Genomic DNA, 24331 nt, shown 5'->3' on the forward strand with positions numbered 1-24331 from the left:
AAATCAGTACACCAACCAACATACATGTATTGAATATGTCCTATAGAGAAGGTGCTGTCCTAGGCATAGTTGAGTGTAGAAATGAGTGTCAGACATGATCCCTGCCTTCACAGGTGTTAGAAAGCTATCATATTATTCATACGTTTAGTGTTAGACATGTTTAATAAAGAATTATATTAATAGCGGTTTAAGAATTTCAATTGCTAGTTAAGAATCATACTAAGAAAAACAGTAATTTTCCAGAAATCATTATTTAATACTGTTTAGAGTCTAAGACTTTTAGGCGTTTGCAAAATAGAAGTTTAAGTATGTTGTCTTCACAGTAAATTTAATATAGTAAAATTTTCCTTCAAGTGACATTATTTCTATTTAAAGTTTTGATACAGTAATGCATGAAACCAAATTCCAACTTCTTAAGAAATGCCTCTTTTTGGGTCATGGAAGCATTTTCTATAAACCTGTGTTGGGGTCTCTATGTCAATAGGTATAAAGTGATGCCAGCTTCTTGGTCTACTCTTTAGATACCAAACACACATGCCATCTGGACATTGTCTTGAACTAAATCCTTAAACAAAATTAAGTGATACGTTTTAGTTAAACTCAGGTCTAGGTGCTGCCAGGCTAGAGGATGGGGGACAGTCACTCCTCCAGAAGGCCCTGGCCCTCTTTAGGCCCAGCAGACGTCATTTTCTTTGTTTAAATTGAATTCGGCATTGTCCTTCCGGCTGCTGGACACCCACCAAATGGCGAGAACTCTAAAAGCAGAAATGCAGAAAATATAGAAGTTAAGGGACATAAGCCAATAGTTTGGACCTAAGGTTTATTCAATGTGATTGTTCCTGAAACGTACAGAGGTTAGGTTTGGAAGACTGGAAGGTTTTGCTTGATGAGTTCTCCATGGCAAGCAACAACCTTAGCCTTCCGTTCAAGGGATAGCAAAGGAGGCAATTCCCTTATTCTAATAGCAGCCTCTTCACAGTTTCACATACCCCAGTGTTCTGGGCCTGCCACCCACCTTTCACTTTATATCTGGATAAAGAGGATACCCTTTAACGAAAGCTCTTTCTACATTCCTGGCCCCCAATCTGTGACACTTCATGTATAATCGCTGGGTGAGACCTCTGTGCCACATGTTATAGATGTTCATACGACAACATGGTGTTGGTGGTGCGAACCACTATTACAGGGGACCTAAGATCACAGTTTTCCATAAGGATCTTTTGTGGTTCCGGATGTTCTGATACGTTATGTTATGTCTTAGTTATGAACAAGGGGTGAATGTGTGTGGGGGGGGTGAGGGGGGGTATGTTCATTGCAAAAAATATAGGGTTGACCAAAAAGTTTACTCGGGTTTTTCCGTAAGATGTTACGGAAAAACCCAACAATCTGGGCTTCCCTGGTGGCGCAGCGGTTGAGAATCCGCCTGCCGATGCAGGAGACACGGGTTCGTGCCCTGGTCCGGGAAGATCCCACATGCCGCGGAGCAACTAAGCCCGTGAGCCGTGGCCACTGAGCCTGCGCGTCCGGAGCCTGTGCTCCGCAATGGGAGAGGCCACAACAGTGAGAGGCCCGCATACCGGGAAAACAAACAAACAAACAAACAAACAAACAAAAAACCCCAACAATCTATTTGGCCAGTCCAATACAAAGAGGTTGTTGAAGCTTAGGAGCTTGAATAAGAAAAGGAATCTGTTCTGTCAGCCCTGAGGGCTGGGGGAAGAGTGAGGAAGGAAGAGGGCGATCCAATTTAGATCATCTGGTTTTTTGTCATCAGTTTGAAAGAAAGGGCTCCTCCCCAAGGAGATCCTTAGGGCAGTTGACAGAATGAGTTGCAGAACTTCCACGGACTCTCTGAAATTGCAGTCACAATTTTGTGTGTATGAAGAGGTGTGTACTTTTCTAGAAAGGGGATCCATAGGTTTTGTGAGATTTTCTAAGAAACCATGCCCCTACCCCCAAAGGTAAAGCAGAGCAAAACCAATCAACCAAATAAAACCCCACTGTGTTGGCAAAAAATGTGCTTGCTTTTGGGAGAGAATTGACGTGGGTCTTCTTATGAATGTGAATGTTCAGAATGGAACAGTAGTCCCCATTGCCAGCAACTGGACATGGCTGACCGATCACGGATCCTGGAAAGTTTTGTAATGTTTCCTTATTGTTTGGTTCTTACTGGGAGAGAACTAAGATTAAGTTACTTTCTTCACACTGTTTGAGGTAAAATAAAACACTGGTACAAAAGTAAAATCACGGGGATGCTAGCCTTTGATTTTTGCTCTTATGGCAAGCATATTCCTTTGGGGGAGCTGGTTTCCAGGTCCTGTGATTTCCCTGCACTTGACAACAGAGTGTCTGGAACATGCCTTGGAAACCCATCCCCCTCCTATAAGAGCTTGGTAATTGGAAGGTCATTTCCTGTATTTTTTGATCACCTCCTTTCACAACTTGGTAACATAAGTCCAATAATTAAATAATTTTAATTGATCTTTCTAAAATAGAAACTGTGAAATGAAATGCCCTTTGAGATGAGAATTCTCTCAGACTTGTAAATTTTACAAACGGAGGTAACATTTCTTTGAAAAATGTTCTTAGTAGGGTCAAAACAGAAATAGGATGTATGTTTTTTTTAACAAAAAGTATATGGGCTTCCCTGGTGACTCAGTGGTTGAGAATCTGCCTGCCAATGCAGAGGACACCGGTTCGAGCCCTGGTCTGGGAGGATCCCACATGCCGCGGAGCAACTAGGCCCGTGAGCCACAACTACTGAGCCTGCGCGTCTGGGGCCTGTGCTCCGCAACGAGAGGCCGCGATAGTGAGAGGCCCGCGCACCGTGATGAAGAGTGGCCCCCGTTTGCTGCAACTAGAGAAAGCCCTCGCCCAGAAACGAAGACCCAACACAGCCAAAAATAAATAAATAAATTTTTAAAAAAGACCTAAAGAAGAAATACATGGCGAATATCTTCAAAAAGTTAAAATTAAAAAAAGTATAATAAATACAACTAATAGAATTCCTAGCTAGGAAGAAAGTGCTGGGAAAAATCCTGCCTAAGGATCTGGTCAAAATGACTGATCTCCAGAGTTAGGTGTCACATGGTTTTGACAAATGACATCCTTCTAATGTGCAAAGGCATTCCTGTGTCTTCTTGCTGGTGGGAAAATTGTTAGATGCTGAGTCAGTCGTGGGCAAAATTGTGACATCTAATTCGGAGGATCAGAAACTAGTATTTGGTGCCTGTAAATCCTGGCCCCAATCTTAATTTTGCCAACAAAACTGTACTCAGCGGAAAACCTTTGTGAAGGGTGTTTTGATTTCCCTTTCATCGTCAGATTTTGAGAGCTCTTTATCGCTGTTGCTTGTACTCAAAATAGAAGTGCAAAAGAAATCAAGGCAAAGTGCTGAAATGCGCATATTTGTGAGTAATATAATATTTTCTGTGTCATTTATACACTTACAGAATTTCTACTGAAATGTCACCCAAGAGTTTTATTTATCCCTCCATATATTAGCCCTCATTATATCAAGAGTAAATCATAGCACAAAATGCTATGTGAATAGATCTGAGGTTGCAATGCTTAATTTCTCAGCTTCACCCTCAGTTTAAATAACACCTTTTTATCCAGAGTTTTCCAAGGGACTTCCAAACATCTGGAATTAAATGGAACTTTCCCTTGTTTCCTAGGACAGTGGTCCTCAAAGTGAGGCATCAGCAACACCCAGAACTTGTCAGAAATAGAAATTCTCAAGCCCCTCCCCAGATATACTCATCAAGAACTCTAGGGCTAGGGTCCAGGATTCTGTGTTCTAACAAGCCCCCCATCCCAGGTAATTTTGATGCTTGCACCAGTTTGAGGGTCATTGGTCTAAGAGAACAGAACTATAGCAACACAGGGGAGTTAAATGATTGAGATATCCAATGGTCAGAGGTCAGAAAAGGTCATGGCCTTCTCATTTATGTTCACTGTTTCTACTGTGGGTTAATTTCCTTTGTGCCATTGCTTTCCAAATGGACTAAGGGCTCTGACTTGCCTCCAAAACTCATGGTTCACTTTTGGACCCAGAGACATGCCTTTCTAGGGAAACAAGCCCAACATCAAGGCCATGTCTATTTTACCCTGGGAAAAGGGTTAAAATTGGTAAATTCATTGAGGAGCTCCTAACACTAAGTGGTGGAAATGCTACTATTAGGTCCTGGTCTTGTGATAATGGGGCACATAGAATTGACCTGGAATTAAGGGAATATCTTCTCAGTCTGCAGAGATCGTCCGTTAAGATGAGTCTAAGTGAGGAAATCAGTCAGCTCATCCCCAGTAATGAAAACCAAAGAGTTAGAGTTTATATCAAATTTGAAAGTCATGCTATTCAAAATTCTGAAAACACTTACCTGTCTTGGCAATGGGTCTAGAAGACTACAGTCATAATAATACAATATGAAAATAATAAATATTTGAATCTCCAACAGAGCCAGCCACCTGAAAGGAAAATAACATAAAATTGGTGCTTGGTTGTAAAAGATGCATAAATATCTACCAGTAAAGAATATCTATAAATTACACATATTTCAGAGCAAATGTGCTCTTCTTTGCAATATAAACTTTTACTATTAAAAGGATAGAGTAAAGAAGGGTAGTTGGGATGATTACGTTGCTTTAAAATGTATGTAAAATGCTTAGCCGGTGGAAGCACTTAATGAATGAGATCCCAGGTCTCTCTCCTAAGTTTTAGATCTGTCCTTTCTAATATGGTAACCGGTAGCTACATGTGGCTGTTATTTAAATAAATCTAAATTTATCAAAATAAAAAATTTCACTTCCTCAGTTGCACTAACCACATTTTAAGTGTTCAATGGCCATAAGTGGTTACCGGCCACCATATTGAACAGTACATATTTAGAACTTTTCTATGATCACAGAAAGCTCCATTGGACAGTCCTGTCTGATCTAGACCCTTATTGCCCACTGGAAATTACTGCCTAAATGTTCTGTAGGCACCTAAAATTCCCCATAACTACCAAATTTTTTCCTTTTGTAATCCTGCACTCAGTCTCCAAGCTTTTTGATCATACACCTCTCATAATAAAATGTTTGAGCATACTCTACAATATATTGATAATCATTTATTGATAGATTGTATAGCATACAACCGTACTAGTTTATTGTGGACTTTGTAGACACATATACATAGAAATTTAAAAACCGAGAAAAGTGTAAATGGAATTCTGCTACATCTCCTGGCATCCCCGTGGGTTGTTTTGAGCTCTCCTTAGGGAAGGCAAACCATTTTAGGGGGAATGGCCCCTAATAAGTACGATTAGTCCAACATCAGAAAACTGTTCATCATCACAGACCCAATCCTCTCCATTCCCCTTCCTGTCCAGTTAGGCACCGAGGTGTCTTATCTTCCAAATGTTTCCCCAGTCCCTCTCCGTATCCCCAGTCCCTCCACTGCTCCCCAGTGTAGGTCTTTATCATCTATTTATGTCCTGGATTCCTGAATCACCTGGGTTTCCAGATTGGTTGCTGTGTTGCCAGTGTCACTTCTCTCCACTCTATCCTTCACTCTCCCACTAGAGTAAACTCTCTAAAACAGAAATCTATCACTGTTTCCTCATTTTACACACGTGCATACATACACACACATACCACCTGTCAATGCTTCTCATTTCCTTCTAAATGCCACAGGGAACACCACCAGCCCTTAAAGATCTGCTCCCTCCGTATTTCTCCAGACTCCTCTCCCCCGTAGCTCCTCCTTGAAACCCGTGCTCTTGCCACACCGAATACTTGAGTTCCCTGAATGGCAATGTTCTCTTTTGCAAGCCCTTCCCCTGCCTGAGGCTCAGTTTCCACTGGAGGCATTCCCTGGTCTCTTGCTTCTGGACTGAGGTGTCCTTCCTCTCCATTCCATGGCTCCCGGTGCACATTTCAGCCTTTGTATCTATTGCAGTGAACTGTGATTGCTTATTGGCCATCCCTCTCCTGGGGTTAATATTGTTGGGCCTTAACACAGTGCAGAGGGCTCTGCTGGTGCCTAATTATGTTGACTGAATAGATGAATAGATGATGGAAGGTGATGCCTCCATAAAGCAGATTCAATTTCCGTACCTTTCCAACCTTTTCTATGTTTCTGTGGCACTTTTAACATCCCTCAACTAACACCCTTATCCTACCAGCCCACTCTATTACAGTTAATTGTTTTCAGGTCTGTCTCCCCTTATAGACTACCATCTTCACAAAAGCAGGAACCATGTCTTATTTATTATTGAATCCTCCATGTTTGTTGATTGCATGAGTGAATGAATGAACATGAATGATCTGCTATTCATATCAGATAATTAGATTTGTTTCCCACTGGTATTCTTGAAATATCTTGCCTATATTTCATTTCAAATGAAATCTGGACCACTCCGGGTGTTGTTAGGACCTACTTGGATACCAGATCAATTCTTCACGAATATTTGTGATGTAAATTTAATCCTACCTACTTAGGAATGCTAAAGATAATTCAATCCAACTGAGTGTCAATGTCTATGAAATAGAACATCCCAATCTTTATTGATTCAGATCAAAGTTAGCAGCGATTCCAATAAAAGCAATTTTGCTAATTTGCAGGTTCAGAATCTCTCACAACAAAGTTTCTGTCAAACTTCTAGCAAATTAGGATGTCCACTTCTGGCCATGATCGTTGTCCTCGGGACTTGAGCTTTTCAAAGCAACCCGTGATGGGCACACCATGTCCAATTTCCTTAAGATACATCCAAATGTTTATTCTTCAGATTCTCTACACAACGACTATCACCTTAACGTTATGGGCACATTAAAGACTTCATTTTATTCTGTGCGACAAGCGATTGGACAGTTTTAAACAAATTTGACTTAAGTTGTAAAAGGATCATTTGGCTGCTACATTGAGAATAAAATATAATGTGATGCTAGAAGACTGATTAGGAAGCCATTATAATCTTCCAGGCAATGGAAAGTGGTGACTTGGACCAGGATGATGGAATAGTCATGGTTAGCATCTGTATATACTTTGTAGGATGGCTGATGGTTTGCATGACAGATGTGGAAAACATAAAGAGTCAAGGGTAAGCTGTGACGAAGTGAGAGAGTGGCTCGGACATATATACACTACCAAACGTAAAATAGATAGCTAGTGGGAAGCAGCCTCATGGCGCCGGGAGATCAGCTCGGTGCTTTGTGACCACCTAGAGGGGTGGGATTGGGAGGGTGGGAGGGAGGGAGGCGCAAGAGGGAAGAGATATGGGAACATATGTATGTATAACTGATGCACTGTGTTGTAAAGCGGAAACTAACATACCATTGTAAAGCAATTATATTCCAATAAAGATGTTAAAAAAATAAAAGAGAGTCAAGGACGACTCCAAGTTTTTGGCCTGAGGAAATGCAAGGATATAGCAATGGGGAAGGCTGAAGGAGGAGCATGTTGCAGAGCTCACTTTTGGACCTGTTCAGTGCAGCTTGCTATAGACCAGTGCCTTGGAGACATCCAGTGGAGATGTTGAGTGGAGGTTGGGGATAAGCCTGGTGCTTGGGTGGGGATTCAGTCAGGGTTGGAGGTACAAGAGATATAAATACAGAGTCATCACTCTTCAGACAATTATTTTAAAGCCAAGGGATAGGATGAAGTCACTTAGGGAGCAAGTTAAATAGAAAAAAATAAGAAATCTGAGGAGAGAGCCCTGGGGCAGTCCAAAATTTGGAGCTTAGAAATGTGAGGAAGATGAGAAAAGGAGCCTGAGAAGAGGTAGCCAAAGGGGTAGGATAATGAAAAGAGAATGATTAGCTCCAAAGCCATGTGAAGAAAGCGTTTCATGGAGGCCGCAAATTCCGTATCTAACGGGAAAGGTGGCAAAGAGTACCGACGTGTAAAATGAGACATTAACATTCCCGCTTGCATAAAGCAGCCAATCCTTCTCAGTCCTTAGCACCCTTCCTAGAGGTAAACTAGATGAGCTCACTAAACTGACATTTTGTGTCTGATAGAATAAGCAGTGACTTCCCGATATTCAGCGGTTACCTGGCAGCACTAGAAAAATGCTTGCTCATTTTGTATTTGTGAATTATAAAACAGTGTCTGGATAAAGGTTCTCCTTTACCCAAACAAATGCTATTTCCTTAGAACTCTGTTTTCAGCCCTTCTCTAACTTTAGCCTGCCATGACGGGAGCGCTTCTCTGAACTCAGCCCCCTGGGGAAAAGGTGCCTGGCAGTCCTTCCTCTCCAGTCCCTGGAGGAGAGGCACTGCGGCAATAAGGACAGCGGACCATTTGGCAAGGTAGGTGGGGCCGTTCCAGGGAAGAAGTCCCTCCAGTCAGAGGGTAACCAAGGCACAGACTTAGAAGGGGCCCTGGAATGCCTAGGGGCCTGCAAGTTGTCTACTCCCTGTAGAAGGTGAGGTGACGAGAAATGGAATGGACCGAGCAGGAAGAACCGAGAAACTGGCTCACGGAGGGGCTTGAATGTGTCATGTGACAGTGTTGGGACTTTGACCCTGAAAATACAACAGACTTTGTGAATAAATTGTACTTAAAAATTATACTTATATGTGAAAATGAAGGTTCTTTAAACATTATTATACATAAGAGGCCCTCAATAAATATTTCCTCTATGACGCAAATAAGTCATGTAAACAAGAAATAGTTCCTAAGCTATATTTAAGAGTACAAATTGAACTATTTTAGAAACATAATGCATTTTTTTTTTTTTTTTTTTTTTTTTTTTTTTTTTTTGCGGCACGCAGGCCTCTCACTGTTGTGGCCTCTCCCGTTGCGGAGCACAGGCTCCGGACGCACGGGCCCAGCCGCTCCGCGGCACATGGGATCCTCCCGGACCGGGGCACGAACCCGCGTCCCCTGCATCGGCAGGTGGACTCTCAACCACTGCGCCACCAGGGAAGCCCTATGCATATTTTGATTAGAAATAGAGCTAATGTTTATCAGTTCATTAAAATAGTTTTCCACTAGAATCTGTAAGCATTTCCTTAACTAACTTTAGTCCCTGTGATGTTCTTAAAAATCATAAAACTGAATTTCCTTTAAGGTAAAACTATAGTTCAGGCTTTTGACCAAATAATACTGTGTGCATTGTGAGGCTTTAGTATTTTTCTTCTTTTATTTTTGAGGGTTAAGTTAGTTCAGTTATTAAATTAGTATTCATTATTGAAATAGTATTAATATTACATTTACTATCATTTCTAAACATTTTGATATTCTGGTTAAAACAAGTAAGATGAGTTAATAATACAGATAATAAAGTAATATGTGCTAAAACTCTTATTTTCTTCAAATCCAAATATTTGGATATTCTAGCAGAATTACCTAAATTATCCACTAAATAAAGTTAATATTTTTGCAACAGCAAAAAATAAATTGTGCTTTCAAGCCTTTACCATGTTACTGAATTTTGTTCGATGTCTAAAACATCAGGGACTGACACAGACATACCTGTGACATTAAAAGCTCCGTTACTCCAAAGAAAATGAGCCTCATAAATCCGTATTTTTACAAAAGCTCCTCAGAAGCAAGCTGAGCTATGTTCACGCTAGGAATGTTTCTTAATACTTCTAATGTCAAAACAGTGAAAATAATGAGGCATATTAATTATAATATGTATTTTTTACACTTACAAGAACATTACACATCTACAAATAAAGCTCATTAAAATATAAACATGTTGAAAATTCCTTAAATACTGAGTACTTGTGTGTTTTCCCCATTTGTAAATAAATGTTCAAGCTACACAGAACACAAAGTCCTACAAAACCTGGACTCTACCCTCACATTGCTAGTAATGCACACGGAGAGATGGGAAAGGTAACAATGTAAGATAAATGTGGAAACAGAAGGGCTATGGAGATTTGGGGTCTGGAGCAAGCCCTGTAACCCAGAGTTGACCAACTCTATGTGGAGGGGACACCTAAGCTAGACCTGGATGGAGGGACAGGCTCTTCAATAAGTAGACATGTTGAGTGGGGGCATTCCAGACCCAGTATAGTGTGAGAGTGAGGGGAGGAATCAGCACGGTAGTCAGGGGACAACTGGTAGACCCTCTGGGGTGGGCATTCCCAGATGTTCAGAAAGATGTATTTGTGTCAGATTTTTGGAGAGTCTGGAGTTCTAGGCTGATGAGTTTGGCTGGCAGGCAGTGGTGCCAGAGTCGTAACAAGAAAGTGACAATTAGAGCTAATTATTTAAGGAAAATTCATCTGTACGTAGTGAGTAAGATGGATTGAAACAAGAGATAATACAGCTGGGGGAAGGGTAAGACAATGATGACATCACCTGGGGCATGACGACCTGGTTTAGGAGGTGGGAGTAGACACGGCAGGCAGAAAAGAAGGAGGAGTAAAGGGGGCTCCAGAAGCCCAGGCCTAGGAGATCAGTGAGACATGGAAGAGAAACCGAGAGTACAGGGGGAATGCTAGGGTTAGCGGTAAGCAAGGATGTGAGTTTTAGATGTCTTGATTTTGAGACTGAATCCCTCTTTCCCTTTTTAAAAGAAAATCTCTCTTTTTTTTTTCCTAATAGACATCATTGCGGGCAGTGCCAGCATGGGCTGGAAAACTGCCACTGTTGCCAGGAGCAGGGGCTCTGAAGTATATTCCTAGTTGCTACCAGCTGCAGCTTATGAAAATAGAATGATCTTGCCCTGGAATTCAGAGAAGGCAGCATACAGACATACTTTCACAGGCATCCTTCATTGAAGCATGTCTATTCAAGTTAAAGGGGAAGTACTTTCCCCACAACCTCATCCCCTTTAAGAAATCTTATAGGAGAATAAAAACCTATAAGACAGGAGGCAAAATAATTCTAGACCAGTGTTTCTCACACTTTAGCATGCATCAGAAATCACATGGAAAAGCTTGTTCAAATGCAAGTTGCTTGGCCTACCCCCAGAGTTTCTGACTTAGTAGTTCTGGGGAAGGGTAGCTCGATTTCGTTTTTTCAAGTTTCCATGTAATGTTATTACTGGTGGTGTGAGGATCATACTTTAGGATCACTGATCTAGAGGCACTTGACAAGCAGAAAGGGAAAAAATATGTTAAAAGATGTAGTTTATCAAACCTTTTAGTTTTAGCACACAAAATTAAAATTACCGAGAATACCTCAGCTACACAGGAAACATTATGGCTGGGGAACCAAACGTTTGATTGGGAATGATGGTGTGGGCAAAATCTGGAAGAGTGAGCAGAGAGATGATGGTCCTAAATACCGGGAAGCAAATCCAGAATCAAATAAGAACAGGATTAGGGTAAACTGGAAGAGCAGGAAAAGAAGAAAAGATGTGAGAAAGAGAAGAGAAGGGAATGGGACATATTTAGAAGGGGGAAAAGTCGGAGAGAAAGCAGTTGAGGAGCAAAGAGGAAAGGTCTGGAGGACCTCAGAGCTTCTTGACTTGAGACACTGTTTTCTGTTTCACTGGGGAGATGAGAATCACATCCTAGTGGGAGTACTGTCTCTGAGGTCACTGCTTTTCAGAGGGGCAGGCAGGATTATTTTAACAGTGATCCTCCCAGAAGAAAAACTTCCCTATGTATGAAATATGAGCTACACACTGGATACCTCTTTCTAAAGCTTCTTATTCAAGAAAAGGGCAAAGGAACATTACTGCCTTCATTAAGATGAATTACCTACCAAATAGAATTGATCTTGTGCTATATTTTAAATTCCAGACTCTCCAGGAGGAAAAATTTAAGACGTGACATTTGTTTTTGTTTACTTTGGTGATATACCCAGAGTAAATGAAACTCCACCCCCTTACAAAGCCCAAGCTATTTAGAAAGCTATTAACTGATGTGGTTAGTATATGTTAACACAATTACTTCATGGAGTTCAACAGATCTTGAAAGAAAGCTTTTGCATTTAAGGAAATTATATAATACTTAGGACGCTTTTGGTTGCAAGTGACGGAAAACCCCATTAGACTGGTTTCTGTATTGAAGGGACTGTATCGATTTATGTACCTGAAAAACCTAGAGCTGGTGCTGGCCTCAGGCAGAGATCACTCCAACGGCTCAACGATATTACCATGAAGCCAGTTCGCCTGTGCTGCTCTGCTCTATGGTACCAACTTCATCCTGCTTTTATAGTCTCAAAATAGCTGCTGACAGTTTCTGGGGCCACGTGCTTCATTATTCACATCCTACAGGGAATGATTATTTCTGACCCAGAAGTCTCAACAGAAACTTTCACTTGGTAGTTAATTGTACTGCTTAAAACACACGGCAAGACTAAAATCAATCACTATGGGAAGGGAGGGAAGGCGCAGGGATGGGATGTGAGAATTGGGTTAGGGAACAGTGCTTCACTCCTATAGAGCTGGGGGCAGAATCAGCACCTCAGCATCCCACGAATCTCCAAATGAAAATTAGGGCAATTAGCAAGGAAGAAGAAGACATTAATGATGGAGAGATAATAACCCATGGGCAATTGTGATATAGCACAGTTTTAATGTGAGTCCTCTTTTCCTAGGAGCTGAAACTTCTTTCTGAAAAACAAAGAGACCAAACTTATCAAAGAGCAGTAACTCAGTTTGATGAGGGGAGAAAGCCCATGAAAAAAAAAAAAAAAAAAGTGGTGGGGAGATACCCAGCCCAAAGTGCCCTTTTATTCTCTCCAACAGCTACAAATCCTGTGCAGGTGTCCTGTGCACGACTGAGAGGCTAGCGATCTATTTGGTAAATAAAGGAAAAGAGGGTCCTTTCCGGCATTTTTGGAGCAGAAATGAACATGTTTTATTTTAGAAGCACTTTGGCCTAGGTATCAAAAATCACCGTGGTTTGCAAGGCAGATGTGGAGAACAAACGTATGGACAGCAAAGGGGGAAAGCAGGGGTGGGGGGGGGTTGATGGTGGTCGGATGAATTGGGAGACTGGGATTGACATATATACACTAATATGTATAAAACAGATAACTAATCAGAACCTGCTGTATAAAAAATAAATTAAAAAAAATCACTCTGGAATTTGCTGCTTCTGGTCTTGACAGACTTAAATATTAGCCTCATAATGAAGTGTCAGAATGAAATGGCTGGGAAAGTAATGACTGCAACTTCACCCATGGTTTCTGTGCTCCTTTGAGTGAGTCATTGCCCCTCAGTAAAGCAGAAAGGAGAGAGAAGCATGTCTAGAAGTTAATAAAGGGTCTGGCAGCCTCAGTCAGTCTTGGAGTTAACTACATCCGCTCTTCCACTCTCGACCCTTTTCACATCCCCCTCCAGGACATGTGCATGGCCGTGGTGAAAATGTTAGGGCAATATTATATTAGTAAATCCAGTTCATTCCATTCCATTTACCAACTGGAGTTGAGGGGATGCATTTGTTTATGTAACAAATTCCTCAGAATGAATTGAATTCGCAACTTCTCATGAAATCCAGAGGGACTGGTGTCGCTCACTCCTCAAGAACAATCAGCTATCTCTAAGTACAGTGCTTCTCAAACACAAGATTGTGCAAAGATATTTTACTGAATAAGGCACAATTATTAAAATTACATTAGCATTAATATAATAAACATAAACTACTGTACTCAGAGCTTCACAAACCCCAAATATAGAGTTGCCTTCCTACCACTAACATATAGGTACGTTACATTCCTGAGAGCACTTAATGTGTTTTCTACCCTCAACATGTGATACCACTGCCTTTCAGGAAGGTATGCTTTCTTTTGTGCTGTTTACTAATTATTTTCATCTAGTCCATAAAGCCTTTTCCAGTGCCCTTTCCTCTGAGTTCCTATGGCAATTATGATATAGATGAGTCCTCTGGCATTTCTCAAGTGCCATCTTATGCTATTAAGTAGAGCTTGTTTTTCATGTTGCTATGTCTCATCTCTCCAACTGCATTATAAGCAATTCAGGGATGTTATGTGTCTTTGAATCTCCCTAGTGTTTAATAAGGTGTCTTGAGTTAGATTATAAGCTCCTTGAGGGAAGGGACTTCATCCATTATTTTGTTTTCCAAGGTAACTCCTAGAACTCTACCCTGACATATAGCATACAATCGATAAATATTTATTGAATGAAGGAAATCATATTAATACTACGTGCTCAAGAGATATTTGGTGGGTTGAATAACAGTACTACTAACCTACTATCAACTGGACCTATGTTTGAATTAATTTTCCAACAGCAATGTGATTTTCATTAGTCATTCAAGATAAGTCCATGACTTTCTGACCTTGTACTGCCCTAGGATACATGAAGAACCCAAACACACAAAAAAGTTGAAATCACAGTTTTTATCCCCGAGGAATCCATGCTTCATTTCCATGTCTCAAGTACAGCAGCCTTCCTCTTCTTACACCCTTTTCTTATCCAAGCATGCCTTTGTAAGGGGTTATCTTGCCAAAGATTAGGGCTATTGTTTTACACTGGAATTTAACCCGTATCAGTTAGCACAATGATACAGCCAACTGGGATCCTCTTGCAGGGATGGGAACCAAGAAGAATCAGGGCTATTGGCTTTGGTGTGCATTCCAGGGGGTGGGGATGGCAAGTACATCCCTTTCTGCTAAGATCATCAACTCTGAGACACCCACTGGAAATCCCCTGTCCAATTCCTCCATCTAAATTCACAGTTAAGAGGAAAATGTCCACTCTTCATTTCGCATACTACCATGGCTGGTAAAGTCTAGTAGTTCATGTGCTTTCTCCTGTTTGTTTTTCTGCAAAATCACTAGACTTCTCCAGCAGTAGATTTACTGGGAATGGGTCCCTTTCACTACAGGGAAGTGCCTAGCAAGGGGTTCACCCTCCACATATATTTTCTGAACTCCCATCATTCTGAGGAGGAACTCTAGTTCTTCCATTCTGCTTTTTGGCTGGCAGCTGATGGCGGCACTGAGTTCTTATTTGGTGTTCACTTGGGAGAGGGGCTCTCAAACTGCCTCAGTGGCCTGAACACCAAGGGGCGACAGCTGGAAGGCCACAAGACTGCTTTCTTGACAAACTTTGATTGTCATCTACTTCCCAGGCAACTTTCTCTGACTCACTGAGTATTTGGTACATGAGAAAATAAATTGGCTTGAGGTACACAAACTAAGAATGGGTGCAATTTTCTAGGGATTATACTAAGGGTTTGTGGGATTAACTTTCTAGTGCAAAGATCTATCTTGGCATATGTTGTCCAAATGAAGTCATTCACCTTCTTGAACAATTTTCTGTTTTGTCTGTTTTAAAAAAAAAAAAAAATGTTTCATGAGTTGGCTGTTTAAAATAACAGGAAAATTATGGGCTATTAGAAATAGAAGCTTAATAGAAAACTAGATTAAGCAGGTTTTTAAAAATTAAGTCATATTTATTCAACATTCATATTTAACCTGTAGATTTTGGTTATATGATATATGTTGTGCTGCACTTCACACTCAAAAGTTTTCAAAGGAAAACTTAATATCTTGTCCCCCAAATTGCTCCTGTTCCTCATTTCTCTATTTCTACCATCTCTTCCAGCCACCTAGGTTCAAAGCTACAACATTCCTCAAATCCTCCGTCTTGCCCGGTCAGTGTTTCTAATCATCTTCCAAATCTGGTAGATTGCACCACTCAATGTCTCTCACATGCAATTGTCAGCATGCCCCACTGTGGTCTGCTCTACCCAAAACTTTTTAATACTTCATTAGTGCCTTGTGAGCTGTGTACCTAGGTATTAAAGGGCCTTCCCGGTTGAGCCAATGTCCCTTTTCAGTCTGCCTTCTTGCCACTACTTGTAATCTGGTCTCAATAACAGTAAAACCATAACCCCCTAACCTACATACCCCTGTACTAAATGACCCCTCGATCACTGTTCCCTCAGTCTGGAAGTTCATCCAACCCTTCAAAGGCCACTCTCCCAAGAAAATCATCTAAGATCACCCTGACCAGATACACCCTCTCTCTTGAATCCCCACGGCGTGATGCTTGGCCATCTTTCACCCTGCGTTCCTTGCAGTTATTTATGAACTCGATATGGTATCCTCCTCTCCTTCTCCCAGACATCATGTCCTGAGGGATGAGAACATGTCTTACTCTTTCCCAAAGCTTCTGCAGTACTCAGGACACTGCCTTACATATAGTATAAGCTCAGTACATTGAAAAATGTATACTTTCTGTATAAATAATATACTATTGATTGAGGTGAAATGTCATGGTCCCCTCTTTTGTACCCATTACTGTCAAACTCAAGCAAATGTCTGTCAGCCACAAAAGATATCACAGTAATGTCATAACAGCCCCTCTTAGAAACCATAGTCATCAGTTAATCTTTGACCATTGGCCCATACTACATGCTTCTTTGCAAAGCATTTCAGTTCTTGGTCTAAAATACTTCTAGCTCAATTTCAAAGATGCTTATAGTAAACTCTTTAGTTACAACTGGGAATATATATGAAAGGCCTGAAAAAAAGTGATATCTAACATTTTTAGAAGACCTATTCTTACAACATTGATATTGGTGACAAAAATAATAAATGTATTATTGATTTAAGAACTGCTTTTCTGGGCTTCCCTGGTGGCGCAGTGGTTAGGAGGAATCCGCCTGCCAACGAGGGACACGTGTTCGATCCCTGCCCGAGAAGATCCCACATGCTGCGGAGCAACTAAGCCCATGTGCCACAACTACTGAGCCTGCACTCTGGAGCCCGGGAGCCACAATTACTGAAGCCCATGCGCCTAGAGCCCATGCTCCACAACAAGAGAAGCCACCGCAAAGAGAGGCCCATGCACCACAAGGAGGAGTGGCCTCCGCTCGCCGCAGCTAGAGGAAGCCCGCGTGCAGCAACGAAGACCCAATGCAGCCAAAACCAAAAACAAATAAATAAATTAATTTTTTAGAAAAATAACTGCTTTTCTAAAGTAAAAATAATATGATAAAGGGTGAGCATGATGGGTTTTTGTAGATATTGTTTGTTTTTGTTGGTTATACTATTCCCTTAAAGTATTTGACACTCAATTATAATGTTAACTTTGGAGTTTTTTGGTGCGTATGTCAGCATGCTTTCAGATCTAACCAATGAAGCCTCCCACTCAAACTGCCTTAAAAATAAGTGAACATTTATTACATATATATATAATATATATAATTAATAAAAAGCATTTATTATCTAACATAACAGGAAGTAGAGTAGCTCCTCAAAACTGATGATTCAGTGGCACATGACATCTCATGCACCAAGCTCTTCACAGATCTCTACTCTGTGTCCACAGACTCCAAACCATCCTAAAGCTAGTTCCCCTTGAACTTGCTCTTAGCAACAACTGGAGCTAGCTACCTGATTGCTTGTTCACTTCCAATGGGAGAGAGGACAGTATATATTTTCCTAACTGTGAAAGAAAAAAGTCTCTCCTTTTAGTCTGATTGGCCAGTTTAGGTCAAGGACCTACCCCAGGACGAATAGTTGTCTCCAGGGAAACACCAGGCACAAATCTGCTTACCCCTCAGCTTCTAGAATAACTTCTAAGAAGGAAGATAGAATTTCCATGGTTGGCTAAGGCTAATTAAAACCATTTTGGGGGAAGTGTCAATTAATTATGAAAAGCAAGTTGATAGTATAAAACATAAAACAAAGGAGGAGTTGAACGGATGCTATTGAGTAAGTCACAATCGCAAATATGGATTGGTAATTATGTTTAAACAACAAAGACAATTGCCTTAAGAAACTACAATATTTCGAATATAGAATTTTTAAAGGATTTGTATGTTCACTGAGTGAGATTTTGTTACAAATAGGTACCAACATTTCTCCAACAGAACCATCACCAACAAGGAAGTGGGATTTATTTAATGTAGGCTGTAAGTTTTATGAGGTCAGGGACCATGTCCATCTTCCTCAGTGCTCTATCCCTAATGCCTAGCAGAGGGCCTGGCACAGGTGAGATGTTCAGGAAGGTTCCTTCTTGAATAAATAAACAGTAAATAATTTTCACTAGAACAGGGCATCACATTGAAGAGGAGGCCTGGGTGCCACATTAATTTAACTCAAAAAGATATCAAAGGCAACTTTTTATAGAACCAAACTAATTCAATAAAGAGAAACCACCCAGTAAGCTGCTGTCATGCTCGAAGTGAAAGATGTTCTGTAATCCCAGCAAATGTCTGTGCTAATGTTTGTTGTTCAAGACATATTATTCTTCTATCTGTATCTTTTAAAAAGGTAGAACTCAAACCACTTCAAATTATCCTTATAGGAAAGTTGAGCATTTGAAACACAAACCCAGCTTTCATCTGGCAGCTGCAACTATAATATTTTATTCTCACAAGGTCTCCTATCAGAAGTCACTGCAGACATTCCCACAAAGACATCGCACAATGTGAGGGCCAATCAAACAGAATGTGGTCTCCTAGATTTCCCTGTAGTTTTGATAATAGAGAAAAGAGGGATTAAACCAAAGCTTTCCCCCTCCAAGCCCTCGTCTTTCTGCAGACTTTCTGGATAAATGTGCCCCAGCTGTCGCACTGACCTTCCAGGACACTGGTACTTCCCGCTCCCAAATGCCATGAAGCAGTCCAAGAAAGCATGCTTCTCTAAATTTGCCTTTTTCCAACGTTCCTGTGGGAAGAAAGCATTTTTTTTCTAAATCAGTCTTATATAAATAAGCTTAACTTTATTTCTCTAGGCTAAAAATGATCTTGTACAGCTAATCCTTGCATATAAAGTTGCAGGGTTGTTGGTAATTTTTTCCAACCTGTTATTAATATCTGCCACAATTATGTCTCTGGAATGGGAACTAATAAATAAAAAGGTTTAAAAAGAACTTTGTTAAGTGGTAAATGTAAATGATAATGTAAATCAACCACAGAATTGACCTCAGAAGAGGAAGAATATTTATAATAAGGCCTCAGGCTCCATCATAAAATTGCCCTTGGTAATAAATTTAGTAATGAGACACTGACAGCCCTCCCTGTTGGAGAAAGCTTGGTCTGCAGAATTAATACATCTGGATGCCATTTTTGACAGTTTTACCTAAAGGCAGAGAATGGACTAAATGACCTCTTAAGATTTTGTTTAGCCCTGTAACTCCCCAGTTCTAAAAAATAGCAGAACACAGTTTTAATTTGCTTCATTTTTATTTTTGTCCTCCTTGGATACCGATAACAGAAGCAATTGCCTGAAGAACATGAAATATGGCTTCTATCAGAACCAAGCACGTTTACTTTTAACATGTCCTGCTGGTTTCAGACAAAAATTTATTTTAAAGTTGGTGAAGCTTATTCCAAAAACTTTTCTATCTGATTTGTAAATGTTATGACATCCATATTACAAATCTAGTCTGTGATTTGTAGCCTTAGTTACCAGAGAAATATGGCTGCTTAATGATATAGCCCTAGTTAATATATGAATTCATACTCCTGGCATAAAGAGGAAATCCAAGGACAATGTATACTGAAAGAGACAACTTACAGGCTTGAAGAGGTCAGGTTCAGGAAAATACTTTGGATTTCTATGTAGCCAAAATGGAGACAACATCAACAAGTCACCAGAAGGAACAGTATAATTCTATAACAGAAAAATGGTTCCAAGTCATGTTTTGAGATCTGTTTTTTTTGTTTGTTTGTTTTTTGGGTTTTTTGTGTGTGTGTGTGGTACACGGGCCTCTCACTGTTGTGGCCTCTCCCATTGCGGAGCACAGGCTCCGGACGCGCAGGCTCAGCGGCCATGGCTCACGGGCCCAGCTGCTCCACGGCATGTGGGATCTTCCCGGACCGGGGCACGAACCCGTGTCCCCTGCATCGGCAGGCGGATTCTCAACCACTGCGCCACCAGGGAAGCCCGAGAGATCTGTTTTAATGAGAGCTCGGGTCATTAAAAATAATCCTACACCCATATTACCATATTAGAGAGAAGACATATACATCGTATAATCAATGGTGAGAAAATCTCTTTACTAGATAGATGGCTCATTTCTATTTTCCAATGTAGGCAATTACTGATTTTTAATTCTGATGATCAGTTATACATACATATATCTTTGGTTACATGGAGGAAGATAGAGATACATGTGAAAATTTTAGAAACTGGTCTAAGTCCACTGTAATGCAGCTTTTGATGTTTGATATTGGAGTTTGCAGCAAGTGGTCTTGATGATGGAAACCGCAGTGGATTCCCAGGTTCTAGAACAGAAAAAACTAACTCTGAGACAGGACACTGGCCCTACTGGCACTGAGAACAGGAGCAGTGGATGTTCTGTCCTTGGGGATGCTGATGACAGTTTCGGGGCAGGGGCTGTGGATTCTGTTTGTTTGTTTCACTCTAGCAGCAGCTGTTAGGGCAGAAAGAAGTTGAAGACAACTGCTTAGGAAGACATAGGACAAAGCAAGTGTTGTGGGCTTATTGGGTTGGTTTCACATTTGAGGTCTCAGTGGTTGTGAAACTGATGATAAACAGTATGTTTCCTCAAGCAGCAGAGTCTGCACGATCCTTCTCCATTCACATTATAATAGATTTTCATGATATATAAACTATACCAAGAACTACAAACTATTTCACAACATCATCTTTACATCACTTTGCTCAGGAACCAGAGGACAAAGAGCACCCCCAAGGTGTGAGGTCGCCAGAGAGCTACCATCTCTACTGAGGTGAAGACGTTTTATTAGTAACTCCCTGTGCCAAGTATCAGAAGCCACATCTGTTTAATCCTGCGTAATTTTGAAGTGTCCTCAAGATATTTGCAAAACACTTACTTTAAGTTTATGTATCTAGAACAGTAGCATGTTACAATCGAAAACATGTCTTTTTTTTTTTTTTTTTTTGTGGTATGTGGGCCTCACTGTTGTGGCCTCTCCCGTTGTGGAGCACAGGCTCCGGATGCTCAGGCTCAGCGGCCATGGCTCACGGGCCCAGCCGCTCCGCGGCACGTGGGATCCTCCCAGACCGGGGCACGAACCCGTATCCCCTGCATCGGCAGGCGGATTCCCAACCACTGCGCCACCAGGGAAGCCCCGAAAACATGTCTTTTTATGCAAGCAGGGAGTGGAGTATGGGGAGGCGCCATCGTTTTTTAACCCACGATGGTTGCTGAGTATTCCTTGAGTTTGGTAATTTCAGTGCCAGGATTGCTGGAGAGAGTCAGGTCAAGATAGGAAGAGATGGAGACTTTTGCTTATGGCCTCTTACCATTTTTAAAGTGGAAAAGACCTGTGAGATCCCAGTCCTGTGCGTGTGTTCTACCTCTGCTGGAACTGAGGCTAGAGGGGTCATGATTGGCTCTGAAATCAGCTGGGGAGGGCCCTGATATGTTTGGGGGCAGCCCTGGGCCAGGCATCCAGGCAGGGCAGCTGCTGCCCTTCCCCTCCCCCCACCCTCCCCACAGCCCCCTTCAGTGGCTGCCGACCTAGGATTGTGATGTGGAGATGCTGACTGCTGCAGCCTACAAAGCAGGGTAGTAAAGGAAGACTTCAAAGGCAGCCTCGGGAACAGCATTCACACTAGCAACAGGGAGGAGACCAGACAGAAAGTTCCTGTGGCAGCAGCAAATGCCAGGTGGATGAGTGGCAGAAAAGGATGTGAGAGCTGGTTATATCAAAGGAATATCCTCTGAGCAAACGGACATCGTTCCGTCCGGACCAAACAGTCCTGTCATTGTTAACATGGCACATGAAGAGAAAGATCAAGAGGGAGACAAAACAGTCAGGGGACCAGGGCATGGATCACTAGGAAGTGGAAGTCACAGCTTCTCTGCGTTGGCAATAATGACACCTGTCAGGTAGACAGAAGTGAACTTGGCTAGCCCACCCCACAGGGATGCTGTGAGGCCAGATGAACTTCATCTGCTAGTCCGGAGACTGGCTTTTCTTGAAGAGGGAAGAGAAGGATTCTCTGTTGTAACTCAAGAAGGATGCTAAGACCAAAGTGGGTGCAAGGAATGCAGACTCTTAGCTTACTTCAAGAAAAGAGGAGTCTTGTAATGGCAAAGCATCCATCAGAGAAGCCCCAAAGCACATTCTTTCTCTCTAGCTCTTGGCCAGGAGCTTGGTTGGTGTCAGTTTTTTTTTTTTTTTTTTTTTTTTTTTTTTTTTTTTTAATTAAAAGTATATTCTTTTGTGTAATAAAAACTGCTTTCTAGAAATTTTGGAAAATTCAGAAAAATAGAAAAAACTAGGAAAGAAAACAACAAGAGTGCTGGCAACAAAAGACAGTTATCAATTGGCTAGACTTCCCGCCAGTATTTTTACCTAATAACAGTAATTTAGCTTTTTGGGTTTTTTATTGTTGTTTTTAAATATAGTTTGTTGTTTATATATACTGATAAATATTGTTTACATATATAAATACCTAGTATATACATATTGTTTTTATCCTACTGAATAATTTTTGACTCTTACATTGTTCACTTGATATTATAGCATAAGTATTATTTTTATATTGTATACTCATATAAAATAATTTTCTCTCCAGTGGCTTCTCAACCAATCATTCTCTACCATTTTTGCTGTAATAAATAATGCCATCACAAACATCTTCTTCCACAAAGCGTTGTTCATATAAAATCTTTTAACATATATATTCAGAAGACATAGGAATATACATGTCCTATGTCTTCTGAACATCTAAGGCTATTAATACATGTTGCTCAACTGTTTCCTCAAATTTTGTAGCAAGATATGTTTCTAACTAAATATATGAGAGTATCAATTTCACTGCCCTCTCATCTGCTAATCTGACATTTTAAATAGGTTTTTAAAAATTGCTGTTTATAAGTTTATGTCTTTCCTGAGTATTTTCCATGTTGTTATTTTCTTCTATAAAACTTGTGCTCATGTCCTATCCTCATTTATCTATATATATTAGTCCTTTACTTATTGATCTGTGAATTCATTAAATATTACAATTATTACCCCCTGAATTGTACTTATACTGATATTTATTCTTAATTTTTGGCTGACATTTAATTTAGGTTATACTTTAAAAAATAGGACATGTTAAATTTTGATATGGTACAGTCTGTTCATCTGCTTTGTGGTTTCATTGATTAATCCTAAACATAAGAAGCCCTCTTCTCTCCACAACAGTGGCTTTCAAAGATGGCTTAGGGTCTTCTGGGAGTCCCAAGACATTTTCAGAGAATCTGCCAGATCAAAAACCATTCCTGGGTAAAAGACTCATTCAAAGTATAGGATAGACCAATGGATTTTAATGTAACTGAGTACAAAAAATTCATTAACATATTTTCAGATTGCAACAAACTTTTAAGAAAGTACCTCTGTTGAGTTTTAGTGTAGTATCAAAGAATAGCCACAGAAATATCTGAAAAGGCTAATAAAATACTCCTTCCTTTTTTGGTTACATGTCTGTGTGAGGCTGAATCTTCTTCATTTCCATTAATAGGAAACAATATATCACAACAACTGATCGCAGACACATATATGGGATTTCAGATTTCTTCTATTAGCAAAAGGCATCAGAGAGATTTGCAAACACTTAAAATGATGCTGTTCTTCTATATTTTTTGTGTTTTGAAAAATATATTTATGTTTCATAAAACCACACTATCTGGGGACTTCCCTGGCAGTCCAGTGGTTAAGACTTTGCCTTCCAATGCAGGGCATGTGGGTTCAATCCTTGGTCAGGGAGCTAAGATCCCACATGCCTTGCTCCAAAAAACCAAAACATAAAACAGAAGCAATATTTTAACAAATTCAATAAAGACTTTAAAAACAGTCCACATAAAAAAAAATCTTAAAAAAACCCCCACACAATTATTTTAATATGTATTAGGTTTCTTATTATTTTTAAAATGAATTATTAAATAAATATTTTAACAATTTCTCAGCTTTAGTTTCTAATACAGTAAATATTGATAGATATAACTTACATAGACAAAAGTTCTTTGGGGTTCTTAATAATTCTGTAGGGTATAAGGGGACCCTGAAGCCAAAAAGTTTGAGAACTACTATTCTAGAAGTTAAAAAAATACCCACTTTTAGACAGTCATCCAAAACCATATATTAATCTCGTTGCTCTTCATGGACTTACAATGATTCATTTACCCAATATTAAATTCTTCTGCACAAGGGGGTTTGTTTCTTTGTTATCTATCTAGTCAGTTACATTGATCCAAATATCTGGTCTGACACCAGTATCATGCCATTTTAATTATTGTAGTTTTGCTACATGTTTTAATATCTTAAGAAGATAATTAACATTCCTTAATTATTCATATTTTCCAACACTCTTTTTGGTTAATTCTTTCCTGGGTATTCTTGCAGATTAACTTGGTACTAAATATGAAACCTTGTAAAGAGAGCACAAGTAGAAGTTTAAGAGTTTTGTAAAGGTGGCATAATAAAGAGAAGGAAGGAATACAGTAAACCAAAGAAACCAGTGTTTGTCCATTCTCAC

General features: G+C 40.3%; 1 protein-coding gene across 2 annotated transcripts in view; it reads right to left on the reverse strand.

Annotated features, from left to right (window-relative positions):
* Positions 1-232: 232 nt before the first annotated feature.
* CYP39A1 (cytochrome P450 family 39 subfamily A member 1) overlaps positions 233-24331 on the reverse strand; it is a 69027-nt gene continuing 44928 nt past the window's right edge. The window contains exons 9-12 of one of the 2 annotated variants that reach the window (XM_059076547.2): positions 19391-19486; positions 18450-18538; positions 4380-4467; positions 233-755 (exon numbers count right to left, since the gene is read on the reverse strand). In XM_059076547.2, the coding sequence (XP_058932530.1) occupies positions 684-755; positions 4380-4467; positions 18450-18538; positions 19391-19486 (345 nt within the window). In that variant the 3' untranslated portion in view covers positions 233-683. Of the gene's footprint in view, positions 756-4379; positions 4468-12730; positions 15185-18449; positions 18539-19390; positions 19487-24331 lie in introns of those variants that run through there. The other variant, XM_067006333.1, reaches the window with a different exon arrangement.

The sequence above is a fragment of the Kogia breviceps genome, chromosome 10 (genome assembly GCF_026419965.1).
Source record: "Kogia breviceps isolate mKogBre1 chromosome 10, mKogBre1 haplotype 1, whole genome shotgun sequence".
NCBI classification, from domain to species: Eukaryota; Metazoa; Chordata; class Mammalia; order Artiodactyla; family Physeteridae; genus Kogia; species Kogia breviceps.